Source organism: Phocoena phocoena, chromosome 11 (assembly GCF_963924675.1).
Source record: "Phocoena phocoena chromosome 11, mPhoPho1.1, whole genome shotgun sequence".
NCBI lineage: Eukaryota > Metazoa > Chordata > Mammalia > Artiodactyla > Phocoenidae > Phocoena > Phocoena phocoena.
The window spans coordinates 81,373,280-81,398,248 of record NC_089229.1 but is presented as its reverse complement, the minus strand read 5'-3'; the positions used below and the strand labels follow the sequence as shown (position 1 = coordinate 81,398,248).

Sequence of the window (24,969 nt, the reverse complement as noted above, 5' to 3'; positions counted from 1 at the left end):
TGACAATGAAAACACAACCCAAAACCTGTGGGATGCAGCAAAAGCAGTTCTAAGAGGGAAGTTTATAGCAATACAATCCTACCTTAAGAAACAGGAAACATCTCAAATCAACAACCTAACCTTACACCTAAAGTAATTAGAGAAAGAATAACAAAAAAACCCCAAAGTTAGCAGAAGGAAACAAATCATAAAGATCAGATCAGAAAGAAATGAAAAATAAATGAAGGAAACGATAGCAAAGATCAGTAAAACCAAAAGCTGGTTCTTTGAGAAGATAAACAAAATTGATAAACCATTAGCCAGACTCATCAAGAAAAAAAGAGAGAAGGCTCAAATCAATATAATTAGAAATGAAAAAGGAGAAGTAACAACTGACACTGCAGAAATACAAAGGATCATGAGCGATTACTACAAGCAACTCTATGCCAATAAAATGGACAACCTGAAAGAAATCGACAAATGCTTAGAAATGCAAACCTTCCGAGACTGAACCAGGAAGAAATAGAAAATATGAACAGAGCAATCACAAGCATTGAAATTGAGACTGTGATTAAAAATCTTCCAACAAACAAAAGCCCAGGACCAGATGGCTTCACAGGCAAATTCTATCAAACATTTAGAGAACAGCTAACACATATCCTTCTCAAACTCTTCCAAAATATAGCAGAGGGAGGAACACTCCCACACTCATTCTACGAGGCCACCATCACCCTGATACCAAAACCAAAGATGTCACAAAGAAAGAAAATTACAGGCCAATATCACTGATGAACATAGATGCAAAAATTCTCAACAAAATACTAGCAAACAGGATCCAAGAGCACTTTAAAAGGATCATACACCATGATCAAGTGGGGTTTATCCCAGGAATGGAAGGATTCTTCAATATACGCAAATCAATCAATGTGATACACCACATTAACAAACCAAAGGAGAAAAACCATATGATCATCTCAATAGATGTAGAGAAACCTTTCGACAAAATTCAACACCCATTTATGATAAAAACCCTCCAGAAAGTAGGCATAGAGGGGACTTTACTCAACATAATAAAGGCCATATATGACAAACCCACAGCCAACATTGTCCTCAATGGTGAAAAACTGAAACCATTTCCACTAAGATCAAGAACGAGACAAGGTTGCCCTCTCTCACCACTATTATTCAACATAGTTTTAGAAGTTATAGCCACAGCAGCCAGAGAAGAAAAAGAAATAAAAGGAATCCAAATCGGAAAAGAAGAAGTAAAGCTGTCATTATTTGCAAATGACATGATACTATACATAGAGAATCCTAAAGGTGCTACCCGAAAACTACTAGAGCTAATCAATGAATTCGGTAAAGTTTCAGGATACAAAATTAATGCCCAGAAATCCCTTGCATTCCTATACACTAATGATGAAAAATCTGATAGTGAAATTAAGAAAACACTCCCATTTACCACTGCAACAAAAAGAATAAAAGGTAGGAATAACCTACCTAAGGAGACAAAAGACCTGTATGCTGAAAATTATAAGACACTGATGAAAGAAATTAAAGATGATACAAATAGATGGAGAGGTATACCATGTTCTTGGATTGGAAGAATCAACACTGCGAAAATGACTCTACTACCCAAAGCAATCTACAGATTCAATGTAGTCCGTATCAAACTACTACTGGTATTTTTCACAGAACTAGAACAAAAAATTTCACAATTTGTATGGAAACACAAAAGACCCTGAATAGCCAAAGCAATCTTGAGAATGAAAAACGGAGCTGGAGGAATCAGGCTCCCTGACTTCAGACTATACTACAAAGCTATAGTAATCAAGACAGTATGGTACTGGCACAAAAACAGAAATATAGATCAATGGAACAGGATAGAAAGCCCAGAGATAAATCCACACACATATGGTCACCTTATCTTTGATAAAGGATGCAAGATTATACAATGGAGAAAAGACAGCCTCTTCAATAAGTGGTGCTGGGAAAACTGGACAGCTACATGTAAAAGAATGAAATTCGAACACTCCCTAACATCAAACACAAAAATAAACTCAAAATGGATTAAAGACCTAAATGTAAAGCCAAACACTATAAAACTCTTAGAGGAAAACATGGGCAGAACCCTCTGTGACATAAATCACAGCAAGATCCTTTTTGACGTATCTCCTAGAGGAATGGAAATAAAAACAAAAGTAAACAAATGGGACCTAATGAAACTTAAAAGCTTTTCTGCAGCAAAGGAAACCATAAGCAAGACAAAACAACACCCCTCAGAATGGGAGAAAATATTTGCAAAGGAAGCAACTGACAGAGGATTAATCTCCAAAATTTACAAGCAGCTCATGCAGCTCAATATCAAAAGAACAAAAAACCCAATCCAAAAATGGGCAGAAGACCTAAATAGACATTTCTCCAAAGAAGATACAGATTGCCTACAGATACATGAAAGAATGCTCAACGTCATTAATCATTAGAGGAATGCAAATCAAAACTACAATGAGGGGGCTTCCCTGGTGGTGCAGTGGTTGGGAGTCCGCCTGCCGATGCAGGGGACACAGGTTCATGCCCCGGTCTGGGAAGATCCCACATGCCATGGAGCGGCTAGGCCCGTGAGCCATGGCCACTGAGCCTGCGCATCTGGAGCCTGTGATCCACAACGGGAGAGGCCACAACAGTAAGAGGCCTGTGTATCGCAAAAAAAAAAAAAAAAACTACAATGAGATATCATCTCACACCGGTCACAATGGCCATCATCAAAAAATCTACAAACAATAAATGCTGGAGCGGGTGTGGAATAAAGGGAACCCTCTTGCACTGTTGGTGGGCATGTAAATTGATACAGCCACTATGGGGAACAGTAAGTATGGAGGTTCCTTCAAAAACTAAAAATAGAACTACCGTAGGACCCAGCAATCCCTTTACTGGGCATATACCCTGAGAAAACCATAATTCAAAAAGAGTCATGTACCAAAATGTTCATTGCAGCTCTTATTACAATAGCCAGGACATGGAAGCAACCTAGGTGTCCATCAACAGATGAATGGATAAAGAAGATGTGGCACATATATACAACGGAATATTACTCAGCCATAAACAGAAACGAAACTGGTTATTTGTAGTGAGGTGGATGGACCTAGAGTCTGTCATACAGAGTGAAGTAAGTCAGAAAGAGAAAAACAAATACTGTATGCTAACACATATATATGGAATCTAAAAAAAAAAAATGGTCATGAATAACCTAGGGGCAAGATGGGAATAAAGACGCAGACCTACTAGAGAATGGACTTGATGATATGGGGAGGGGAAGGGGTAAGCTGAGACAAAGTGAGAGAGTGGCATGGACATATATATACTACCAAATGTAAAATATATAGCTAGTGGGAAGCAGCCGCATAGCACAGGGAGATCAGCTCGGTGCTTTGTGACCATCTAGAGGGGTGGGATAGGGAAGGTGAGAGGGAGGGAGACACAAGAGGGAAGATATATGGAGACATATGTATATGTATAACTGATTCACTTTGTTATAAAGCAGAAACTAACACACCATTGTAAAGCAATTATACTCCAATAAAGATGTTTTTAAAAAAAAAGTTTAAGACAATTATCAAACTCCAGTTAAATAAATGGGTAGAGGACAAGCAGATCATAGATGGGGAAGTTGTTAGCCAACGAAGGAATTAATATCCTTCAGCTAATATTTTCTGCACACCTATGCCTTATGCTACACTTGGTGTTGAAGTTTCAGTGGTGTAGACAACACTCTCGGTCCCTTGGCCAAGAGTGTGAGGCAAGGAACACAGGGAACAAACAGATGCTGACAAGGCTGTGGAAACTGGTTCAATTATTTGTGATTCCTAAAATGACAAAAAAACTTTTCTTTTTTTAACCTCAGAAATTATCCTAATGAAGTAATTTTTGTAATAAATTAGTTTGTATGTTGAGCAATAGGGCTTGGTCAAGTAAATAAGATTTCTTTGGTCAATGGAGAGTGACTTTATGATTAATATTCTAATTGTGGAAATAGTACCATGAGGTGTCATGATTGGTGGCCATGGTTGTAGTCACACTTCTAAGTTCAGTTCTGTGAATAAGTAAGCCCATGGTCATTAATGGTAGTAGGACTATGATATATTAAAATTTGTTTTGGTAACATTTACTTACTAGGAGAAATGGTAAGATTTGTTTTATTAAAAATGTTTTTTCCTCTTTTTAGCTGACTACACAGACTCTGCCTTTTCCGTGTTTTCGTGGCCAGAGACATGACCTGACGCCTTGATGACCAGTCTCAGGGACCTCTGGTGACTGGCTGGGGCACCATGGAACTTAAAGTATGGGTGGACGGAGTTCAGAGGATTGTTTGTGGGGTCACCGAAGTCACAACTTGCCAGGAAGTTGTCATAGCCTTAGCTCAAGCGATAGGTAAGTGAACTCTCGGGTTGTCTGAGATAAAGTGGTTTATGCTTATGCTTCCTGTTGTTTTTGTTTGTTTTAAATATAGATGTCCTGTGGGTTTTGCTCATTTGGTTCCATAATACATCTCTCAGGCACACTTTTACTTATTACTGTCCCCTGCCTCCAGCTTAGGTCAGTCTGTGAAGATACTTGTTCTCTGCCTCACCGAGAGTTTACCCATCTGGAGTCTAGAGTCTGCAGTGTCTTCTCACCTGTTGTTATCCTAAACAATGATTTCTGGAACTAAAAAGGTTTTCTTGAGCCAAAACGTAGATTTCAAGTTCCCAGACTCTTCATTAGGCAAAATCCGATTTTTTATTCTGAATACTTTCAGAAAAGAAATTTGCAACAAATTAAATGACGTGGTTCTTCATTAGAAAGATAATGTGTACTTTTTAAATCTTACACAGTGAAGATGAAGTAGTGAAATCTGTGCTTACCGGCTCCATCTTATTCACTTATCCCGTTGCAACTTTTCTTCTTATTTACTCTCAGTTTATCTTTATGATATTTTATGCATGTTTTTTAGTTGCCATAATTCCATTTGGAACATGATGAGGGCATAAACACCTACATCAGTAAAGCCAGTAATGTGGGCTAAAGTTTGTATTTGCATCTTAATCACTTAGCAAACATGTGGAGTTGACCCTTGAACAACACAAGTTTTAACTGCCAGGGTCCACTTATAATGGGGCTTTTTTCCCAATAGGAAATCCTACAGTACTGCACGATTCAAGGTTAGGTGAATCCACGAGGAACTGCAGATAGAGAAGGCCAGCTGACTATAAGTTATATGCAGATTTTCAACTGTGTGGAGAGTTTGCACCCCTAACGCTGGCATTGTTCAAGGGTCAACTGTATGGAGAAGGAAACTGTGTTCACCATGCTAGGTGCTCGGTGCCTCTTTGTCTTTGAGCTCCTCATCAAAAGTTTGTTTTTATATAGTGCTAGTTTCTATTGGAAGCGTGTCGGTTTAGCTCAGGATGGAGACAAGTCACTGTCACGATGGCACCTTAGCATTTTGTAGAGGAGGTTGTGCCCCTGCGTTGTGGCCAGTGCACTGTTTGAAGTTGGCAGTAGCCCTATACAAAGACAGAGGCTTTGTTATAATACTAACATCTTTTGATTTTTCCTGAAATACTATATAGCACACTCATATAGTAAAACAATGCTGAGAATCCTAGGCTTTCACATCCCATGAGATTTTCTTGCGTTTGGCACTAGTATTATATTTGTGGACTTAAGTTTAATTATTAAAGAGGAGGAAATTAAGGCATTTAACTTTATTTCATATTCTTTGCAACCAACTTATTTAGTCATTGCCCCTTTTGAAAGCCTCACATAATTTATTTGAATTAAAATATTAAGCATTGTTGGGTTTTTTCTGCTTAGTGAAAACTAAAATTAGCAAGTGTCAAATCTAAGTTTCTTTGTTATATTTGAGAATCAAGCCATGGGCAGTGGTTAAAAAAACGAGTAGTTTTTAGAAAAGTCAAGGCAGTTGAAGAGTACAGTAAGCTGCATCTGTCCATATGGTAACCATGTTCTCGACACAGAATTTCAAGGAGAAACTGTCCGGATGTACCAGGTGTGTGTTTATCCGTTTGGACTAAAGAGTGTACTTCTTTGTGGCCAAGCTATTGATAAAAAGAAGCTTTAACTGAACCTACTCCCCCCACCCCATATTTGCTTTCTCAATAACTCAGTCCAGAACTGCTTTGAAAAGTTGACAACTTGAGTACAGATGCTTTACGATATTTCTCCAAACTTGGCTAAACAACTCTCTTGCTGAATCATAAATACTTCATTGAATTCAGAATTCACCTGAGAGATGATTCAACTGGAAACCAGCGAGCACTGTTGATCCTTGCTTCTGTTGTGCCATAAAATTTTCTCAGCCTCAGATTCATTATGCTTCTAATACACAGTTAAATATTTATCTCCATTGTCACGAAAGTTATTGGTGTTCCGAGTCTAAACACTAAATGAAAATGTTATAGTATTTTGACCTTATTTATACTGTAAGAAATAATAGAGGGTTTATTAATTAGGGGAAATTGCTGCTGTAACAAACACCTGCAGAATCTCTGTGGCTTCACACAGTAAAAGGTTTAGTTACACTAATAGCAGCATATGTGGACTGACTGAGCAAAACCGCAGATGTTTCTAAAAAATTTATAGTGACGCAACATATAGAATAGCTTCTTAAGTTAAAGTCCACATATTTGCCCATGGGGGAGGCACTATATATATGATTAGGGATTATTGAGTTTTTCTGGGTAGCTAAAATTGCTTTCAGGAAACCATCGTGATATAAAAACATGTATACATATTGGCAGTCTGCAAATATATATGACAGCTAACATTTTCTGACTCAATGGTACTAATCACTCCAATCAAGTTAGAAAAGAGCTAAAGACAGAACAGAATTTGATAAAAGATTTTGAATGTTAGTTACTAGTATAGAAGGAAATCCTTTCTCCTCTGATCTTTGACTACCTTGACAGGTTATATTTAAGTGATAGAAATAGAACATATTCCCAAATTATAAGAGACAGTAACTAAAAGTGAAACGATGATTGACACACTCAATTGGCATGAAGTGTTAAACTTCCCAGCAGGAACGCACTGTTTGGGTACCGTACACCCTGGGATTTCTGAAACATTCCCAATTTTAAATATTCGACCTTGTTTTTCCCATAAACTATCCCAGAAATGCCATTATTTCAAAATAGAGTTCAAACTACTTCTCAGATCTGTATGTGAAACAGAAAGCCTTAAACAATTCATCTGTCTCAAGTTAAGTTGAGAAAATGCATTTGCTTTTACAAAATCACAAATGAAAAATATGAAAACTATGTACTTCTGCCCTCAAGTAGCTTAGAACTTAAAGTACAGATAACAGAAGATTAGAGAGGAAAAAAAGAGGAGGAAGAAATCAGGGAGGCTGAGGGAAAGGTTTTCTGGTTCACACTGCTTTGTTGCCTGGTGCCATTGAAAGTACTGAAGATTCAGAAGTTTTCTCTCTTCACACTTCTGATGATCTTGTCCCATATCTCTTTCAACCGGGGCCAGAGCTAGCATTTAATCCAAACAAATTGATTGGGGCTGGGGCCCAAGATGGCGTGGATTGTTCCCAAAAGCCATGTTTCATAGAGTTTGCCCCCAACAAAATCAGTTTTCAAACAAACACATTTTATGCTGATCTCTGGTTTTATTATTTGTTAATATTTCTTTCTCTTCTCTGGAAGCCTCTTCAAAGTAGGGGTCCTGCTTATTTATCCCTCTTATACCATTGCTTTGCCTAAAGTAGTAGGTGCTCTACAAAACATAGTTTCTAGAACAGTGCTTCCCCATAGGACTTTCTGCAAGGATGGTAATGTTCTGTATCTGTGCCGTCCAGTACAGTAGCCACTAGCCACATGTAGCTATTACCTACCTGAAGTGTGGCTAGTGCAAATGAGGAAATGAATTTTTAATTAAAGTTTAAATGTGGCTCGTGGCTAATAGCTATTGTAGTGAACAGCGCAGTTCTAGAAGATGACTAACTGGTATCTCAGACTTAAAATGTCCAAACCCAAAAGCTTTGTGTCCCAACTGTTGCCCATCCTCAGATTTCCTCCCCCCTCATCTCAACAAATGGGAACTATTGCTTTTAATTGATTAGATCTAAAACTTTTGTGTGATCTTTGGTTCTTTTCTTGCTCTAATACCTTACAACTAATCCATCAACAAATCCTCCCTGTACTATCTTCAGTATATATCCAGAATCCTGTTGCTTCTCTCCACAGCCACTGTTACGACCGTGATGTAAGCCACCATCATTTCTCACTTAGATTTTTGCAGTGGCCTTCCAACTCATTTCCTTGTATCATCCTGGTCTCCTGCAGCCTATTCTCAACAGATTTATTTTAAAGTAATACTTTGAAACTATGCATCATCATCACTCTTCTGCTCAAAACCCCTTAGTGGTTTCCGGACTCACTCAGAAAATTCTAAAGTCCATACGATGGTCTTTAGGGCCCTAAATGAATCCCTGCTTTACCTCCAACTTCATTTCCTCCCACTCACTTTTGATTGCTTCCTCTTAAACGTGTCAGAGACAGTTCCGCCTTAGTCCTTGCACCTGTTCATCTGTCTGCTGAGAATACCGTGCGTCCAGCGCTCTTGCAGATTCACTCCCTCAGCTAACTGCTCCCTGACTGCCTGTCCATGCACACACGCACACGTACTCGCCATCTGCCATACTCTACTTTTCTCTATTGTGCTCCCCCCAGCCCCCGCGACATATTACATATAGGCCACAATCCATTATCCACATTTTTGAAACCTAAAAAATTTTGAAAGCCTAAAGTTTATCATACTTAATTTGTTAGCCATACCTGGCATGGCTTGAACTCATTTGGTAGTAAAAACTGATCTGATTTGATGTGAGGCGGAGGCTGCTTTTAATCTATATTTATTCCATTTGGTATGAAATTGATATATTTTACTTTAGAATTTTCAATATGTTTGACTACAGACCTGCAGGATAGCACTATGCTACCTTCCTATAATCCAAAAAATTCTGAATGTTTAGCATATCTGACCTTAAAGCTGTTGGTTAATGGACAGTAGACATACGTTCTTTCCTTTGTGTGTTGTGTATTGCCTGCCACTCTTTTTTTTTTTTTTTTTTTTTTTTCCTGCCACTCTTTTGTTATTGCTTATTCTCATAGCTTAAAACCATGTCTAGCATGTAGTAGTTACTCAGTACCTACTTGTGAATAAATGAATGAATTTTTTTACATTTCTGTGAATTACAGGCTGAACTTGGTGATGTCCCATTCGTCTCTAAGATTATATGATCCTTTAGAAGATAAAGAAAATAATATATTTTATATTGTCACATTTAACTCTTAATTTCATATATAAATTATCAATTTTAGAAATTTATAAATTGGTTAATTTTGTATCTCTTTACAAGTAGTACTATCCATTGTAGACTATTTTGAAATTTAGCAAAACACAAAGAAGGTAAAAGAAGCACTCATGACCTCGCTTCCTAGAAGTAAACACTCTAAGCAATGCTTTTTATGTACCTACAGATGAGTTTAAAAAAAAAGATTTCACTCTAATGCTTCATAGTTTTAAAGTCCCACTTTTCATTACTGAATTGGGAATTAAATTTTCCACATCATTTAACAGTCTCACAGCAGTCTTATGAGAAAGGCCCAGTTATGATCCCTATTTCAGAGATGATGGAACAGAGGCACAGAGATGTTAAATAACATGCCCAAGCACCCGTAGCTGGTAAGGAGGGTCCTGAGATTCAAACCAGTAGTCTGATTCAAAAACCCTGCTCTTAACTACTCTTATACTATGTTATTTATATCCCCTATAATCTCAATGGACAACTGTTAGAAAATATAGTCACCGACTGAATTACGTTGAAACAAAAACTAAAAATCCTTATTACTAAAATATACTGCTTTTTTATAGCCAGGGTCATCTTTTACAACTTTTATATTTATAGCAGTAGTGTAGTATATCATCCATAATTCTGAGTATCATCCATAATTCTAAGTACCTTCTATATTTTCCACATCCATAAAAGATTATTTTAATGAATGTGAACACATGTAATTCACAGCATGCATCAGTCAGGATAGGTAAGATTATGCTACATTAATAATCCCCCAAACTTTAGTGGTTTATAATGATATGTTAGCTGTTATTTTGGTTAATATTATTTATGTAAAGTAACCAGCACAAAGCCTAGCAAACAGTGGGCATATTAAATGTTAATCATTATGAAATCAATAAATGTTTTCATTATTTTTAGTCGTAGTATATTTATAATAAAATCCTAAGTAAGTCCTAAATTAATATGCAGTAATTCTGTGATTACATGATAGTCTCATCAACACACTGGGAAAATATACTGTGAATGATTTAACTATGGGTTGAATGCACAGCTAGCTGACAGGTTATACTCAAAGATATTCTTGTACCACTGTCATCATAAGATAAATACTCTATGGTAAGAGTTATCTTAATAGCTACACACAGGACTTACAGAAAGTTCATTGACAAATTTTCAGAATAGTTGTACATCATTGGGAAATTGCTTTAAAATATATATATATATATAAAAGCATCAAAAGCATTTAACAGACTATAAAATGTTACAATCTAAGTTCTGTTACAGAGAGCAATGTTTGTTGTAAGAATTCTGAGTCATTATGGAATGAATTAGTTTTGTTCACTAGATTCTGCATAAGATTCCAAAATGTTTGTAGCTCAAGGAGAAAAGTATCTATTAGAAAAACTGAGTGGAGTAGGATAGTTTATTCACCAGAGATAAAGAATAAGTCAGGTGTTAACTGACATTGCTTACAGTATGTCCAGAAACAGGAGGATATGTTAACATTAAATTCGTGAGAGGTTAATGCCAGCTCTGTCATGTCCTTTTGAAGAACATAGAGTGTTCATCTTTGGGGTAAGGAGGATTTCATACTGAAGAAACGATCAAATGTCAGTTAAAACTAAAATTTCTGAAGAGCATTCATGATCAGGGTGTCTAATAGAATATATTCCCAGGGCCTGACACTATTTCTGACAAATGTTTGTTCACTATATATTTGTTGAATACATAACAAGAAGTGTGCCACCAGGGAAGCCCCCAAGAAGTGACACTTTTAAATGATTTTATTTTTTTGGCTCTAAGGAAAAATTTCCTAAAATTGTAAAAAAAAAATGGTTACAGTTTTTTAAATGGTTGAAATAAGAGGATAATGTTTCTGGGTGACTCATATTTGAGTGTTCGAATTTTGGTGTATATTTCTAAAACTTCATATTACTTCACCTAAATATTCCACTTTAAGTTAGGTGAAAGTAGTCTGTTATCTCCTTTTTTTAAAAAATTTTTAACGTCTTTATTGGAGTATAATTGCTTTACAGTAGTGTGTTAGTTTCTGCTGTATAACAAAGTGAATCAGCTATACATATACATATAACCCCATATCTCCTCCCTCTTGCGTCTCCCTCCCTGCCACCCTCCCTATCCCACCCCTCTTGCGTCTCCCTCCCACCCTCCCTATCCCACCCCTCTAGGTGGTCACAAAGCACCGAGCTGATCTCCCTGTGCTATGTGGCTGCTTCCCACTAGCTGTCTATTGTACATATATATCAGTCGTCCAGTGAGATTCCACTGATGCACTAAAATCTCTTTGTGATTTTCCTCATTATATGAAGTTAATGATTCTTGGGATTACACTCAATTGCTTCAGCTCTTCAGAAGTATAGTCAATATTTTATTTATCATTACAAATTGTGGCATACAGGCCTAGGTAGCCAAAACAGTTTAAACTACAAATGCCATAGATAGATAGATAGATAGATGTATGTTCCTTTTTATTAGTCTTAGGGCTACATCAAGATAGTATGCAAGGTAGAACTAAGTGTATCCACTTAATAAACTGCAATAAAAGGAGTTTTGCAGGAGGAATTGGAATCTGTCTAAATGAAGTATTCATGTTCTGTAGGGCCTTGCCAAGTATACGCATTCAAATTCCAATGATTGTGGAATTTAACTCTTACATAAACTATCTAAAACCCAATTTCTGTAATAAAATCAAAGTATTAATTCATTTACTTTTTAAAAAAGCTTTTTTATATAGCTGGATGGATTTTTTTGCCTAATTGCACTAAATATGCATTATTTAACAAAAAGGAAACGCTAGCAATAAAAGCAATCCTAAATAATCTACCAAGACATTCTCATAGAGTAGCAGTACTACCATTAAGCATTGGAAAAATAAGCTTTATATTTAATTATGACTAAATTAGAGTCCTTAAAATTTTTGATTTCACTCATATAATGTAATGATTCAGTTTTCTTTTTAAAGATGCTTCATGGCCTGGTAGGATTAGAGAGGGTTCTACTGGTCTAGTCCAACCCTTCATATTTACTGATGAGGACCCAGGGTCCAGATAGCAGGAGTGAGATCTAAAAGTAGTTGATAGACAGCAGAGCCAGGAACCCAAAGTGCTGTGATCTTTGAAGCAGTGTGTACATCTGGAACGAGTTTAACCGTGAAGATTTGTTGGGTGGTTTTTCTTGGTATAATTACAGTAATTTTTGACTTGAAAATCTTTAGAAACATTTTTTTATTCCAAGAAGCCAAATCCAGTGTGCTAATAAGGCTTTGCATTCCCCTTGTTTGCCCAGGTATTTTGATAATAGCAACAACTAATACTTGTATAGCACTTTTCAATGTTATAAAACATGTTTATATTTTATATCTCACTTAACTCTTACAATATTGTCAGGTAAGAAAATACAAGTCTCACTCTACAGATGAAGAAACCAGAGCTGAAGGAAATTTAATAATTTGTGCAAATCACGTAAATACATGGCAGAGCCAGATCTGAAAACAGGCCTTCTGACTCCAGAGAGCCCATATTCTTTCTTTCCACTCTGTCCAGCTTTACATAGCTAGGAGTTGCTGCAAGTTGATTAAGAATTCTTTTAGTCAGATTGTTGTCGCGTCATGTCACTATTTAAAGGAGGTCTCTGGTCAGCCCTTTTGTCATGTGAAAAACAGTGTGTTCAATTAATGATGGCTGCCATGTATTGAAAACCTGCTACGGGCCAGGCAGTATGGCAGGTGCTTATTAGCCCTGATTCTGACTCTCAGAACCTATGAGGTACTGCCCCTCTCCCCACTTTAGAAGTGAAGTTAGGCTACTTATCCAGCAAGTAATTTACCCGAGCTTAAAACTCTAGTCTGTTTGCCTTCAAAGCTTCAACTTTTCAGCCGCACCCAAGATTCAGGTTTCCTTAAAGACGAACATACACATATGCTTAGAGCAGTACCACTCTTCATCTGCTGCTTTTGAATAGCACATGTGGGTGTTCATAGTACATATCCAGATTTCCACTTATTGGCCCAGTGATTGAGGAAATACTACTATTGGTTCAGAAGCTCATGAAATAAAAAAGAAGGCAGGGAAGTCAAATCAGTAGCTGTATATGCCAATATGATAATTGCTAGATGGCAAGGTGAGTTTTTTTTCTTTGTAATAATATTAACTACTAATGGACACTTTTTAAAAATTGAGATGTAATTGATATATAACCTTACATTAGTTTCAGATGTCTAATGGACACTCTTAAAATTAATATTTTCCATCTGACCCACACACCTTAAATGGAAATATTTAGGAAGTGTATTCAAGCTAATGACATTATGTTGTCTTCTGAATCTTTATCTTCCATAATTACTGTTAGATTCAGTATATTTTTAACATAAATGTAATTTTATTCTACTTTTGTTTTTTAATAATATCATTTTTGCCTTTTTAACGTTTTTTAAAAGACTCTTTGAAGCTATTATCAAAACTGAACAAGACTTCTCTTCAGACCCCACTCTTTATATGAGACTATTTTGAGGGTTGTTTTCACTGAGGTGATTTTTTATTTGCCACAGGTATGCAGGACGGTATGGGCAAGGAAAGGCCTACCCAGCACCTGTAGCTGGGTAGCAGGTCCTCCACTGGCTCCATGTCTCCTTTCAGGAGGAGAGCCGGGGGCTCCAACCTTCCCAAGTCCTGATGTGCAGAGAAATCAGAGGGATTCCTCAAGTGGAAGTTTGCTCAAGTTCTGAAGTCCTGCCTGGTTCCTGGGACCAGGCCCTCCTGGCTTCCAGCAGGACACTCTAGTGCCCTCCTTAGTTTCAGCTGGAGGTCTTGCCGCAAACAAGGTCTAGGCGGTCAAGCATTTGACAAGAGGGTAGATTAAGATTCCCATTGAGGTTTAAAGTGTAAAGCTGAGTTTCTAAGCGAGTCTGAAGAGTGTATGCAGTTCACATCCCATAGTTTTGTGTGTTACGTATCTTAAGGAGTTCAGTGTCCTCAAGTGGAAGTTTTAAAGACATCACGGGCTGGACTTTGATGCTAATTAAAAAGGCACAGTTATCAAATCGTGTCCTATGTCTGGAGGCATTATTTCAGCTGTTGTGTATCCCTTTTTGACAATTTATTCTTATCTTTTTTTATCTAGGTCGAACTGGAAGGTACACTCTTATAGAAAAATGGAGAGATACTGAAAGACACTTAGCACCTCATGAAAATCCTATCATATCCTTAAACAAATGGGGGCAGTACGCTAGTGATGTACAGCTGATTTTACGTCGAACGGGGCCGTCTCTCAGTGAGCGGCCCACGTCGGATGGTGTGGCTCGAGTTCCTGAAAGAACTTTATGCAGGCAGAGTTTGCCCCCCTTGGCTAAACTGAGGCCTCAGATTGACAAAGCAATCAAAAGGAGAGAGCCTAAAAGGAAATCGTTAACATTTACAGGAGGTGCCAAAGGGTTAATGGACATTTTTGGAAAAGGTAAAGAAACTGAACTTAAACAAAAGGTGCTGAATAACTGCAAAACAACAGCAGATGAGTTAAAGAAGCTGATCCGTTTGCAGACCGAGAAGCTCCAATCCATTGAGAAAGAGCTAGAATCAAATGAAATAGAAATACGATTTTGGGAGCAAAAATATAATTCTAACCTCGAAGAAGAAATTGTCCGCCTGGAGCAGAAGATCAAAAGAAACGATGTTGAAATTGAAGAGGAGGAATTCTGGGAAAATGAATTACAGATTGAACAGGAAAATGAAAAACAGCTGAAAGATCAACTTCAAGAAATAAGACAGAAAATAACAGAATGTGAGAGCAAATTAAAAGACTATTTGGGTCAAATCCAGACTATGGAAAGTGGTCTTGAAGCAGAAAAATTGCAACGGGAAGTTCAAGAGGCACAGGTCAATGAAGAAGAGGTTAAAGGAAAGATCGGTAAGGTCAGAGGGGAGATTGACATTCAAGGCCAGCAGAGTCTGAGGCTGGAAAATGGTATTAAAGCCGTGGAAAGGTCTCTTGGACAAGCCACCAAACGACTACAGGTAAGGACACGTTGATTAGAATGTTTCATCTATTTAAAAGAGTTAAATATTTGGAATCTAAAACACTGAACTCCTCTCTTTCTTTCCTCACGGAAGCTTCTTAAACTCTGTATTTCTCCAAATCACTGTAGGTTTGCTCTTGATTTTCCAGAATGATGATGCCTTTATTTTCATCACTGGTCATGGAAAAGAATCTGAAAATAGAAAAAATGTTCAATAAAACACAGAAAGTTGACTGGAAATATATAGAGAGAAAAAAGAATTAAATATATTTCGGCATCTTCTTTACTGATTATTCATTTTCTCTTACATTTAAAGTTAGAAACTTACTTTGGTTTATCATTTTCTTAGAATTTCTGTGACTTATGACACAGCTAAGATATGAGGCCAAAACAAAGATGAGAGCTGAAGCCACACAGGTCCTTTTCCACGGAAGAAGCTTTCTTACTGTGGCAGTGATAGCATTAGGTAATCGGATACAGGAGATGAGAATCTCAGAGCTGGAATGGCCACTAATGATGAGATAGTGAATCTGACCTTCTCCTTTTAGTGATAGGGAAACAAGAGCTGAAAGAGATGACCAAGGATTGGTTCACCAGTGATTGTGCGGCTAGCTGGCTGCTTCTCTCTCACGTCTCCTTTGTTGCTAACCCCACCTCCTCCCCTCTCCCGCAACTGTCCTTTGCTTCCCTGAGGAGAGGGGCAGGTTCCTCTCTGATTTTCCCCCATCTCTAGTGGGTACGAGGACATTTCTATTTCACACTTACTCCATGATCCCTCAGCTTGTATTTCTTGGATACCCATTCTTGAAAAGACAGTGTGGTAATGTTAATGGGAGTTGCAAAGAGCTATCAGTTTCTAACAGCTGAAATGAGAAAGAGACACAGCTGATTATAATACAGCTACTTATGTTTAAATAAATTAAAGTTAAATAATATTCGATAAAGCTGTTTAAAAATATTAAACACATTTAAACTTCTGTTTTAGTCACATCTGGCCACATGTCAGGCGCTCAGCAGCACATGCGTGCAGTGGCTGCTGAGCTGGGCGTGCCGGTTTAGAAGCTGTGTGATCATGGGTCAAAGAGTGAGCCGTGAGGCTTGCTGGTTAGGAACTGAGGGTCTGTGTAGTAACAGCATCTCCAAACAGTGCCTGTGCGCACCGGAGTTTGAGAAGAGCTGCTGTAGAGTAGGAACAGTTCCACAAGCAGAGAAAGCTGACGTTTCAGGAAGAACTGATGTGATTTCCTTTCTCTGCCACTAACTACAGTGAGAGGTAGAACTACCACCAAAATTTGCAGTCAGGAATTTCTCATATGATAGAAGGTTGTTAACTTATGATTTGTCAGCATTTTACTATTTGGGTTCATTTCAACACAAAAAGAGTGCAGTTGGAAATTATATTGCCTTGATATTACAGGAAACACTAATTTGTGACAGTTGTTACTAATAAACCCCACTACCTGTGAAAAGTATCTAATAGTCAAACTACTAACGTATCTCCAAGTACCCCCTACACTCAAAGTAGCAAAAAACCCCGCCTTTCTATTTTCTCTTCCCTATATCCTTACCACGTCCTCTGACACAACCAGCTTGGATGCGGCCTTGCCACTTTTTCTTATAGTGCCCTAAAGGAGAGAAAGAGAAGAAAGTCCATTTGATAACAGAATGCCTCTCCTTGCTTTTGGAGCTTTCTGGCCGTCCAAACTTGGTCTCCTTACTTTAGCGCTCTTCAGTTCTCAGATCTGCTCATCAAGGATTAAAAAACCCCATAGTGGGAATCTTGCTCGCCTTGCTTTCCTTGCTATGATATAAATCTCAATCATGGATCCCATGAAAACTTAAACAAGTTAAAAAAAACAAGAACCCTGAATCTCATGGACCCAAGTGACTATTAATTTTGCAGTCAGTTATGAAGTAGATAATAAGGAAGTTTAATTGTGAACAGCTTAGCAAGCTTGCTGTAAACACCAGGATGGATGCAATCCAGTGTTTTATTCATGAAAGTTTATAGACATATATTTATTTCATCAGGGGCATAGTATACTCCTAACGGAGGAAAGCATGACATTTAAGAGGACAGACTGAAGAAGTTGTCCTTTATTCGCTTAACTTTTGGCCCATGCCACAGAGTGAAAGTGACCTCCTTAGCCTATTACATCGATATAAACCAGGTTTGTTAAATGCATTCTTGTGAAAGGTGTCCCACATTCAACCCTTGTAGCAGGTGGGCTGTCACCAGGATGTCTGTAGCTGGCCAATAGTGAATCCTCAAATTTTAGAAAGCATTTAACTCCCATCTAGGACAAAGAACAAGAATTGGAGCAGCTGACCAAGGAGCTGCGGCAAGTCAACCTCCAGCAGTTTATCCAGCAGACAGGGACGAAAGTCACCGTCTTGCCAGCGGAGCCCATCGAAGTGGAGGCCTCGCATGCAGACCTAGAAAGGGGTAAGATTTGAGAGATCGCTTTTTAAAAAACTTTACTCTCTTAACTTGGAATAAACTGCTTACTTTCGGCTAAAATGTTCTCCTACCATTCAAAGCTAATTCTTGGGCCGCTTAAAAAAATTTTTGACGTACTTGCTGTTTCTGGGGAAAATCAATAATATTTAGGTTATTTATTTACTTAGATGACCAGATAGCCTATCATTAGTTTTAAACTGCTTCCTTACAAACTTTTCCTGAAATGTGTGAGTCGTAGTCTATTAATTGAGTTTATTAATTGAGTTTTAGCTTCTCTCTGTTCCTAATGCCCCTTCTTCCTCTCCTAAAAGTCTTTGTTATTAATTTGGGCTGATATTTAAAGGACACTTCTAAATCTGTATATGCATATAATCTGAACAACCCAGAAAGAGAAGCAAAATGTTCACCTTTTAAGAAAAGATCATGAACTGTTGAAATCACTGAAAACTATTTTATCAACTGAGAGGGTCAAGCAGACGTAACCTCTCCTCTCACCCAGGACTCACAGGGGGTTGCAATCGTTACTGTATATTATTTGGTTCTTGAGAGCAGGAAAAGTTCTAATTTTTCATATTGCGAAGTACTCCAGGTTACTGCAAACATCAAATGACTTTCTCTGTTTCCTGTTTAGAGGCACCATTCCAGTCGGGGTCTCTGAAGCGACCTGGTTCCTCTCGGCAGCTCCCCAGTAATCTTCGTATTCTACAGAATCCTATCTCGTCTGGTTTTAATCCTGAAGGCATATATGTATAACATTATCTGCCTTCAGGGGAGAGACCCAGTAAAGGTACCAAGGACAGTGAAAATTCCTTCTTTGATTTTGTGCCAATGATGAACAGAGGATGTATTTCACAAGCCACCGTATCTTTTTTCTGTCCTAAATTGCATACCACTTGGAGCCATACCCTGTGCACTGATGCTAAAGAACAAAGAAACTGTGTTTTCACACATCCACAGTGTTGATGTTTTTGTCCAGCAGCTGTAATGCAAAGCCTTCATTTTTATTTGTAGCATTTCGAGAGCATTAGGAAAGTATTATACTGTGTGTATACATAAATAAAACCGTGACTTCAGAATGAAGAGAAATATGTGACTGGCTTAGTTTATTTATTCCATGTAATCAATTAAGGAGTGAGTGTTGACGTTTTAATATTTTTTATTAATACTTATCCTGTGACTGAGTTACACTGCATATTGTGTGACGATGACTCTGTGTGCATGTTGCCAGACTCCATGCGTTGCTGAATTACAGCTATACACGTGTCATAGGGGGCTCTGCCATGGAAACTGACTCCAGAAGAACTGACTTGCATTTACCTTGTGAACCCATCCTAGCCGCTGCTTAATTAGGTGAGATAATTCAGGTTTTCTTTTTAATCTGGTGTTTCATCTTTTCTTTACAGTATCTCCAGCATATGAACGAACCATACACAAGAGCAGAAATATTTTCATGAAGTAAATTACATGTTTAAAAGGTTTGCAGTGCTTCAGACACTGTTGAACAAAAATGTAATTGTTGAATATCTATCCAAACAGGCATGGGGTTTCCTGATACATTATGCGTTTTGTTTCTGCCCTGCCTTATTATTTTAGTCTCATGGGTCCTCAGAGTTGCCATCATACATAAATTAGAAATGTCTTAAAAAAAAAGAGAGATGTCCAAGGATATCTTCAGGAAGGTTGCTTTAAGTGATACTTTTTTTATTTTAAAATAACCCACTTTATATGTATGGTCTATTGGTGTAAGCACCCATGGATAAGTTATTGCTTGCACAGAATTTACTGAGTACATTATGAACTATTGCAATTTTTCCAGTCACTTAAATAGAAAGTAGATTGGAGTTAGTTACTTTTTACCAAGGAAATAAAGTTAAAGTCAGTGTTCGTTTTTATTAATTTTCAGCTTGACCTTTGCAGGACGTTAATCTCCATTTGTACATATATTATTTTCTTGTTTATGAAACCAAAAATGAGTCAACACCCCTCCCATGAGTACTGACTTAATAACTAAGATGCACAAGAGTATCTAGATGGATGTGGTCAGATACTTCTTAGCCATTTTTACCTTCCCTGTGATCAGAATTTGGTACAATATAATTAAGACTTTCATCTAAAATTTAAAGTAGTTTTTTATTCTGAGGAAAACGTATTATCTGTATTATTTACATGCAACAAAATAAAAGTGGATTCGTATATTAATGCCATGGTAACAATAAAAAGGTGTAAGTTATATCCTATGCATGAGGGCAATTTTTGATGTTTTAAACGCATCTGACTTATTTTTGGTTTAATGAATGCTGAGAATGCTGCTATATTTAGGTTTCCAATGATAATTTTTAAGAATGGCTATGACAATATGTAGAAGCTTCTAGAGGACTGAAAGTAATAATGCATAGTTGCCTTTTCTAGTCCAGCTAAATGGCAGACCTCAACTAAAAATATCTTCTTTGGGTTCTTGGAGTTACCGAGTTGACCTTGCCATTATATTGTTTTGCAAAAAAGAACTTGAGAAATAAATGATTCTTATCTAATAGCCACAATCTATACACATTTGCTGTCAGTTTATAATAGTTATTTCATATCCATATATATTTAAAAATTAGAATTAAAAAATCGAAAGAATTTGTAGATTTTGTGACAATAATGGTTTATGTATGCCTGATATATGCCTTATTTTTTAAAGGGTTCCATTCTATACTGGGTCATTTTGTTATTGTTGTTCAGAGAAATTGAGATCTTATTCACAAAGAAAAACATTTTTATAAGTTGATCACATTCTATTTAAATCAAAATGTTAAACCTAGATACGTTAGACTTCGCAATTTTTAATTGCAACGATGCCTGGGCATGCCATGAAAAACACAAAGTATCCAACTTAATTGTTGTAAATTATTATCAGCATTAACCTACTAACTTTAAAGAAAGACTGTTAGTAGGATTCTGACAACTTCATCTGAATTTTCAAGCTGCCAAATAATCTTCACAGACCTAACTACAGATAGAAATACTATTTCCTGGATGAGAAGAGTATATAAATGTGAATTTGATTAATACAATGAGCAACTGTACTTTTTAAGCAGTTTTATTATCAACACTTCTGGAAGCACATCTCTAAGAAATATTTTCTAAGTATTTTTTTTTAATAGAGGAAAGAAAACTCATTTCCCTAGAACATCTTAAAAATATCTTAGTCTATTTCTGATTATTTTTATCTATTGTGAATACAAATGAGTTAGATTAAGTGCCACATCTTTGGATACATTTCAGAGGGGAAGTGGGCAATGGTACGCAAAAATACCAAATAGAAAATTTTGCATCTGGGGGCATATTCAGGTTCTGAATACTAAATTAGACTGTAAGTTTTTAAAATTATTATTACACTGGAAGTTGTTTTATTGTGATTTCCTACAAGTAGTAAATACATTAGAAGATTTTTTTTTCTTACCAGGGAATAATTTGAAATAGTATTGGTATATTTGACCCTTTTGAGTGTTTGTCATCCTCAACGAATGAACCGTAGTGGCTTGCCTCAATCCTTTTGTCGTTCTTATGAGATATTTTGGTTTGTTAGCTTTTTTTCTTTTTTTTTTTTCTCCTGATGCACAGGGTATTTATATGTGAGACTTTGGTTGGTGTTAATAGGAGTTAACCATTTGAATCCCTCAGCCATCCCTCAGCCATCACTGAGCTCGTCATCAATTTCTGTAGTTCAAATTAATCAAACTAGAGCTCAAACAAGACTAATACGGTAAAAATGTAAAAGTTACGGTGTGAAATGTGAATTTTAACAATGTTTAAGAAGAACAAATAAGCACTTGCTTCCAGAACATAAACACATTTTGCACCTGCGTTAAAAGAAAATTTTCTTTGTGAATAAGAGCAAAGTGGCCTTTAGAGAAAAGAAACTTCATTTAAAACCGTTTCTGTGAACATCTTTCCAAGTTACAGCTATAATAATGGATTGAGGAGGCAATATGGAAAAGGCAGAAACTCTTGATTTCAGGTGCGCAAAGGGCATGGGCAGATGGACGGTTCCTTGTGTGCATTGCCTTTGAAAAATTGGGCCTTAACTTATATGTAAATAAGGATGCTGTGTTCACATCCCTCTTCTACCTAAAGTTGTCTTTATTAGTCCATATTGTATTAAACTTAGCTCATAAGTATTACTTTTATATTATGTCAGTTTTTTTAAGTTGCATGTTTATACTGTTTGCTACAGTGTTTTCCAGTTTTGGTTTAAGACCATCAGCTGTACGGAGAAGACAGAACAATCACTATTTATTCAGTGTTGCTGCTTTACATTTCCAGAGTAAGCTTTTGATGCCAGGACAGTGACTGCTTGAAAGCTGCAGGAGCTCTATTCCAGTGCATTTTATATATTTTTAGAAACCAAATAAATGCAGATAACTATTTAGTATACTAATTATATTAAACCAGCAGAAATATAAAGGCAATAAAGTATATACATATATATATGGGGGGAGGGAAAAGATTAAAAATAGGATTACAGCCAGACATGGTGATAGCTCTAAATGTATTTCTCAATCTGTCTTTCTTTATTGACCCGAAGAGGATTTGAGTTGCTGCAGCTTTAAACAGAAAAATGCTATGTCCGCTAACTGTGGACACATAAATATGCTTTTAGTACTGCTTTGCTTATGTACAAGTAAAATGTCTGTAATCTGTATTATATGTAATTGTTCTTTTCTTTTGACTTTCATTTCAAAATGTATATTTTCTGATTATTATCATGAGCTGTAAAACAAAGGATCAATATCTGATATTCTCCCAAATAATAAATCTTCAGGATTCACTGGGGCATTACAATTGCTGGTTTGTTTCTTACGTATGTAATATTTTAAACTGTAATTGTTTTTCCTTTAAAAGATGCCTAAGAGAAAAGGTCTGCATATCAGTGACACAGAATGTTAATTATAAGTAAAGAGTTATCTCTTCCTGCCAAGGCAGCTGCTTCATCTGAGTGACACTGAATTAAGAAACTAATATGCCTCCCTTTTATTTCAAAAGTAAAAGAAAAAATTATTTAGTATTGAAGCGCTGTATTCCCAGATCTCTTTAAAACCACAAGTGAGAGGAAAAGCAGGAACCATTCAGTCCTTTGCACCTGCCGGGCACAACAGGAGGTGCATTCTTCCGCCCAGGAACTTCTCCCAAATCACATAACTGATAAGTAGCTCTTAGGGTCCTTGAATGCAATCCTTTCGGATACCAAGGTACTGTCCTGTATTCCACAATAAAGCTGCGTAATAAGCTTTACAATGCCCAGCTTCTACATTTTAACCACTTTTCAACGTGGAAGTATATAAATTATCTTTGGGGTTTTTTTGTTTGTTTGTTTGTTCTTTGCGGTACGCGGGCCTCTCACTGTCGTGGCCTCTCCCGTTGCGGAGCACAGGCTCCGGATGCGCAGGCCCAGTGGGCATGGCTCACGGGCCCAGCCGCTCCGCGGCATGTGGGATCTTCCCGGACCGGGGCACGATCCCGCTTCCCCTGCATCGGCAGGCAGACTGTCAACAACTGCGCCACCAGGGAAGCCCTATCTTTGTATTTTTTACCAGTAGAAGTTCGATCTTGTTCATGAAATTATACATATGAATAATAGGATGTTATAAAAGCAAAGAGAAAATGAGAAACATTAACTCAAAATGTAAATTATTCTATGTCCTAGTTTGGACTTTTAGAATTTTAATTTCCATCCTGTCTAACTCACCTGCTGCCCATTCCATGTGTTTGTGCTTGCCTCCCTGAAGAAAGACCAGCGGAGTTCTATAAAATGGGCATAAACACGCTGGGCACATTCATGCTTTCTGCAGACATTCAGAGAGCCTCTGCTGTTGGCCAGACACCGGACTGAAGTTAATACGGTTTGTTCTGCACCTCAGGGAGGTTTACAGTCTAGTGACCACCATTAAAGGAGGGCTTCACCCCAGCGTGGGGTGTTGGCAAGCCCTGGAGAAGGGGATATAAACTGGAGAGGGCTGCCGGCACAGACAAGAAGATAGAAAGATGAAGAGGCTAGGAGGGCTAAAAGAGAAGGTAGGCATCGATCATGAAGGGCCTTGGCTGCCATGTAAGAGTCTAGACTTTATCCTTAGAGCCACAGAGGAGTTTTAAGCATGGAAATGAAACGATCAGATTAGCATATTAGGAAGATCCTTCTGACTGGCGTCATGAAGAGCTGCCTGAAGAAGGGTCAAGGCTAGAGGCAACGAGGACAGCTTATGAGGTCTGCGGGAGTCTGGGCCAGAGGTGGTGGTAACCTGAACTAAGTAGGCTGTTAGGGTTTATTCAGTAAGAAGTTCTTACTGAGCACCTACCGTGCACCCGGAGAAGAGGAGAACCAAAGAGATCATAGACATCTGAAGTAGACAGTAGCAAAAGAATATGATGTTTAAATGGTGGAGGAGGGAAAAAAGAATCCAAGAAACCCCAGGCGTTTGACAGCTCTCCGCAGCCTTAAATGAAACGGTGGAAACGGTGCCATGGGACTCGATGCGTAGTCACAGATACTCTGTTCTGTGTGCTGGGTGGCAAGAGATTGGGACAGGAGGAAGGGAAGGGAGAGGATAAAGACACAGAAAATATGTATTTGAGAGGTGGGCCTTCAAATGGGTCTCCCCCTTGTAGACAGCCCCTGCAGGCTTTCCTGCAGGAAAACCATGGTTTGGGGGGAAAAGCTCTTTGCAGCACCAAATTTAGACACCCCAGTCTCTTAGTCTGGTGTGTTGGAATACTGTTTTCCCCGCGTTATACTTAACTTTGTGTTCTATTGATGTATCGGCCACTTTCATTCATCTGCCATGGGTATGTGTCCACGATGACAGAAAGGTCTGACTGTGGTCCAGAATGAAAGGAAGCGAAGGGAGAACGGACAATACAGACGCATCTTCGTTTATGCCAAGCCAATATTTACAAGTTTCCTGCAACTGCCCAACGCGAGAAAATCAAATAAGTGAATTGGAATACTTAGTGTCATGCTGTTTTTAAAGAACAAAGCAAATCACAGACACTTCAAGCAAAGAGCACAATGAGCTAACATGCTGTGCAGCCACAAGCAGCAGGCAGGAAGAGGCTGGCGAGAGCAGGGAGCATGCAGGGTGCACCAGGGGC

The 24,969-nt window shown here is 37.8% G+C and overlaps 1 protein-coding gene across 1 annotated transcript; it reads left to right on the top strand.

Annotated features, from left to right (window-relative positions):
* Positions 1-4,201: 4,201 nt before the first annotated feature.
* On the top strand, positions 4,202-18,924 carry RASSF8 (Ras association domain family member 8). The gene is made up of 4 exons (XM_065887542.1): positions 4,202-4,407; positions 14,486-15,375; positions 17,679-17,823; positions 18,470-18,924. Exons 1-4 carry the CDS (start codon positions 4,305-4,307, stop codon positions 18,589-18,591), a joined length of 1,260 nt encoding a protein of 419 aa, XP_065743614.1. The 5' UTR covers positions 4,202-4,304; the 3' UTR covers positions 18,592-18,924.
* The last annotated feature ends 6,045 nt before the right edge of the window (positions 18,925-24,969 follow it).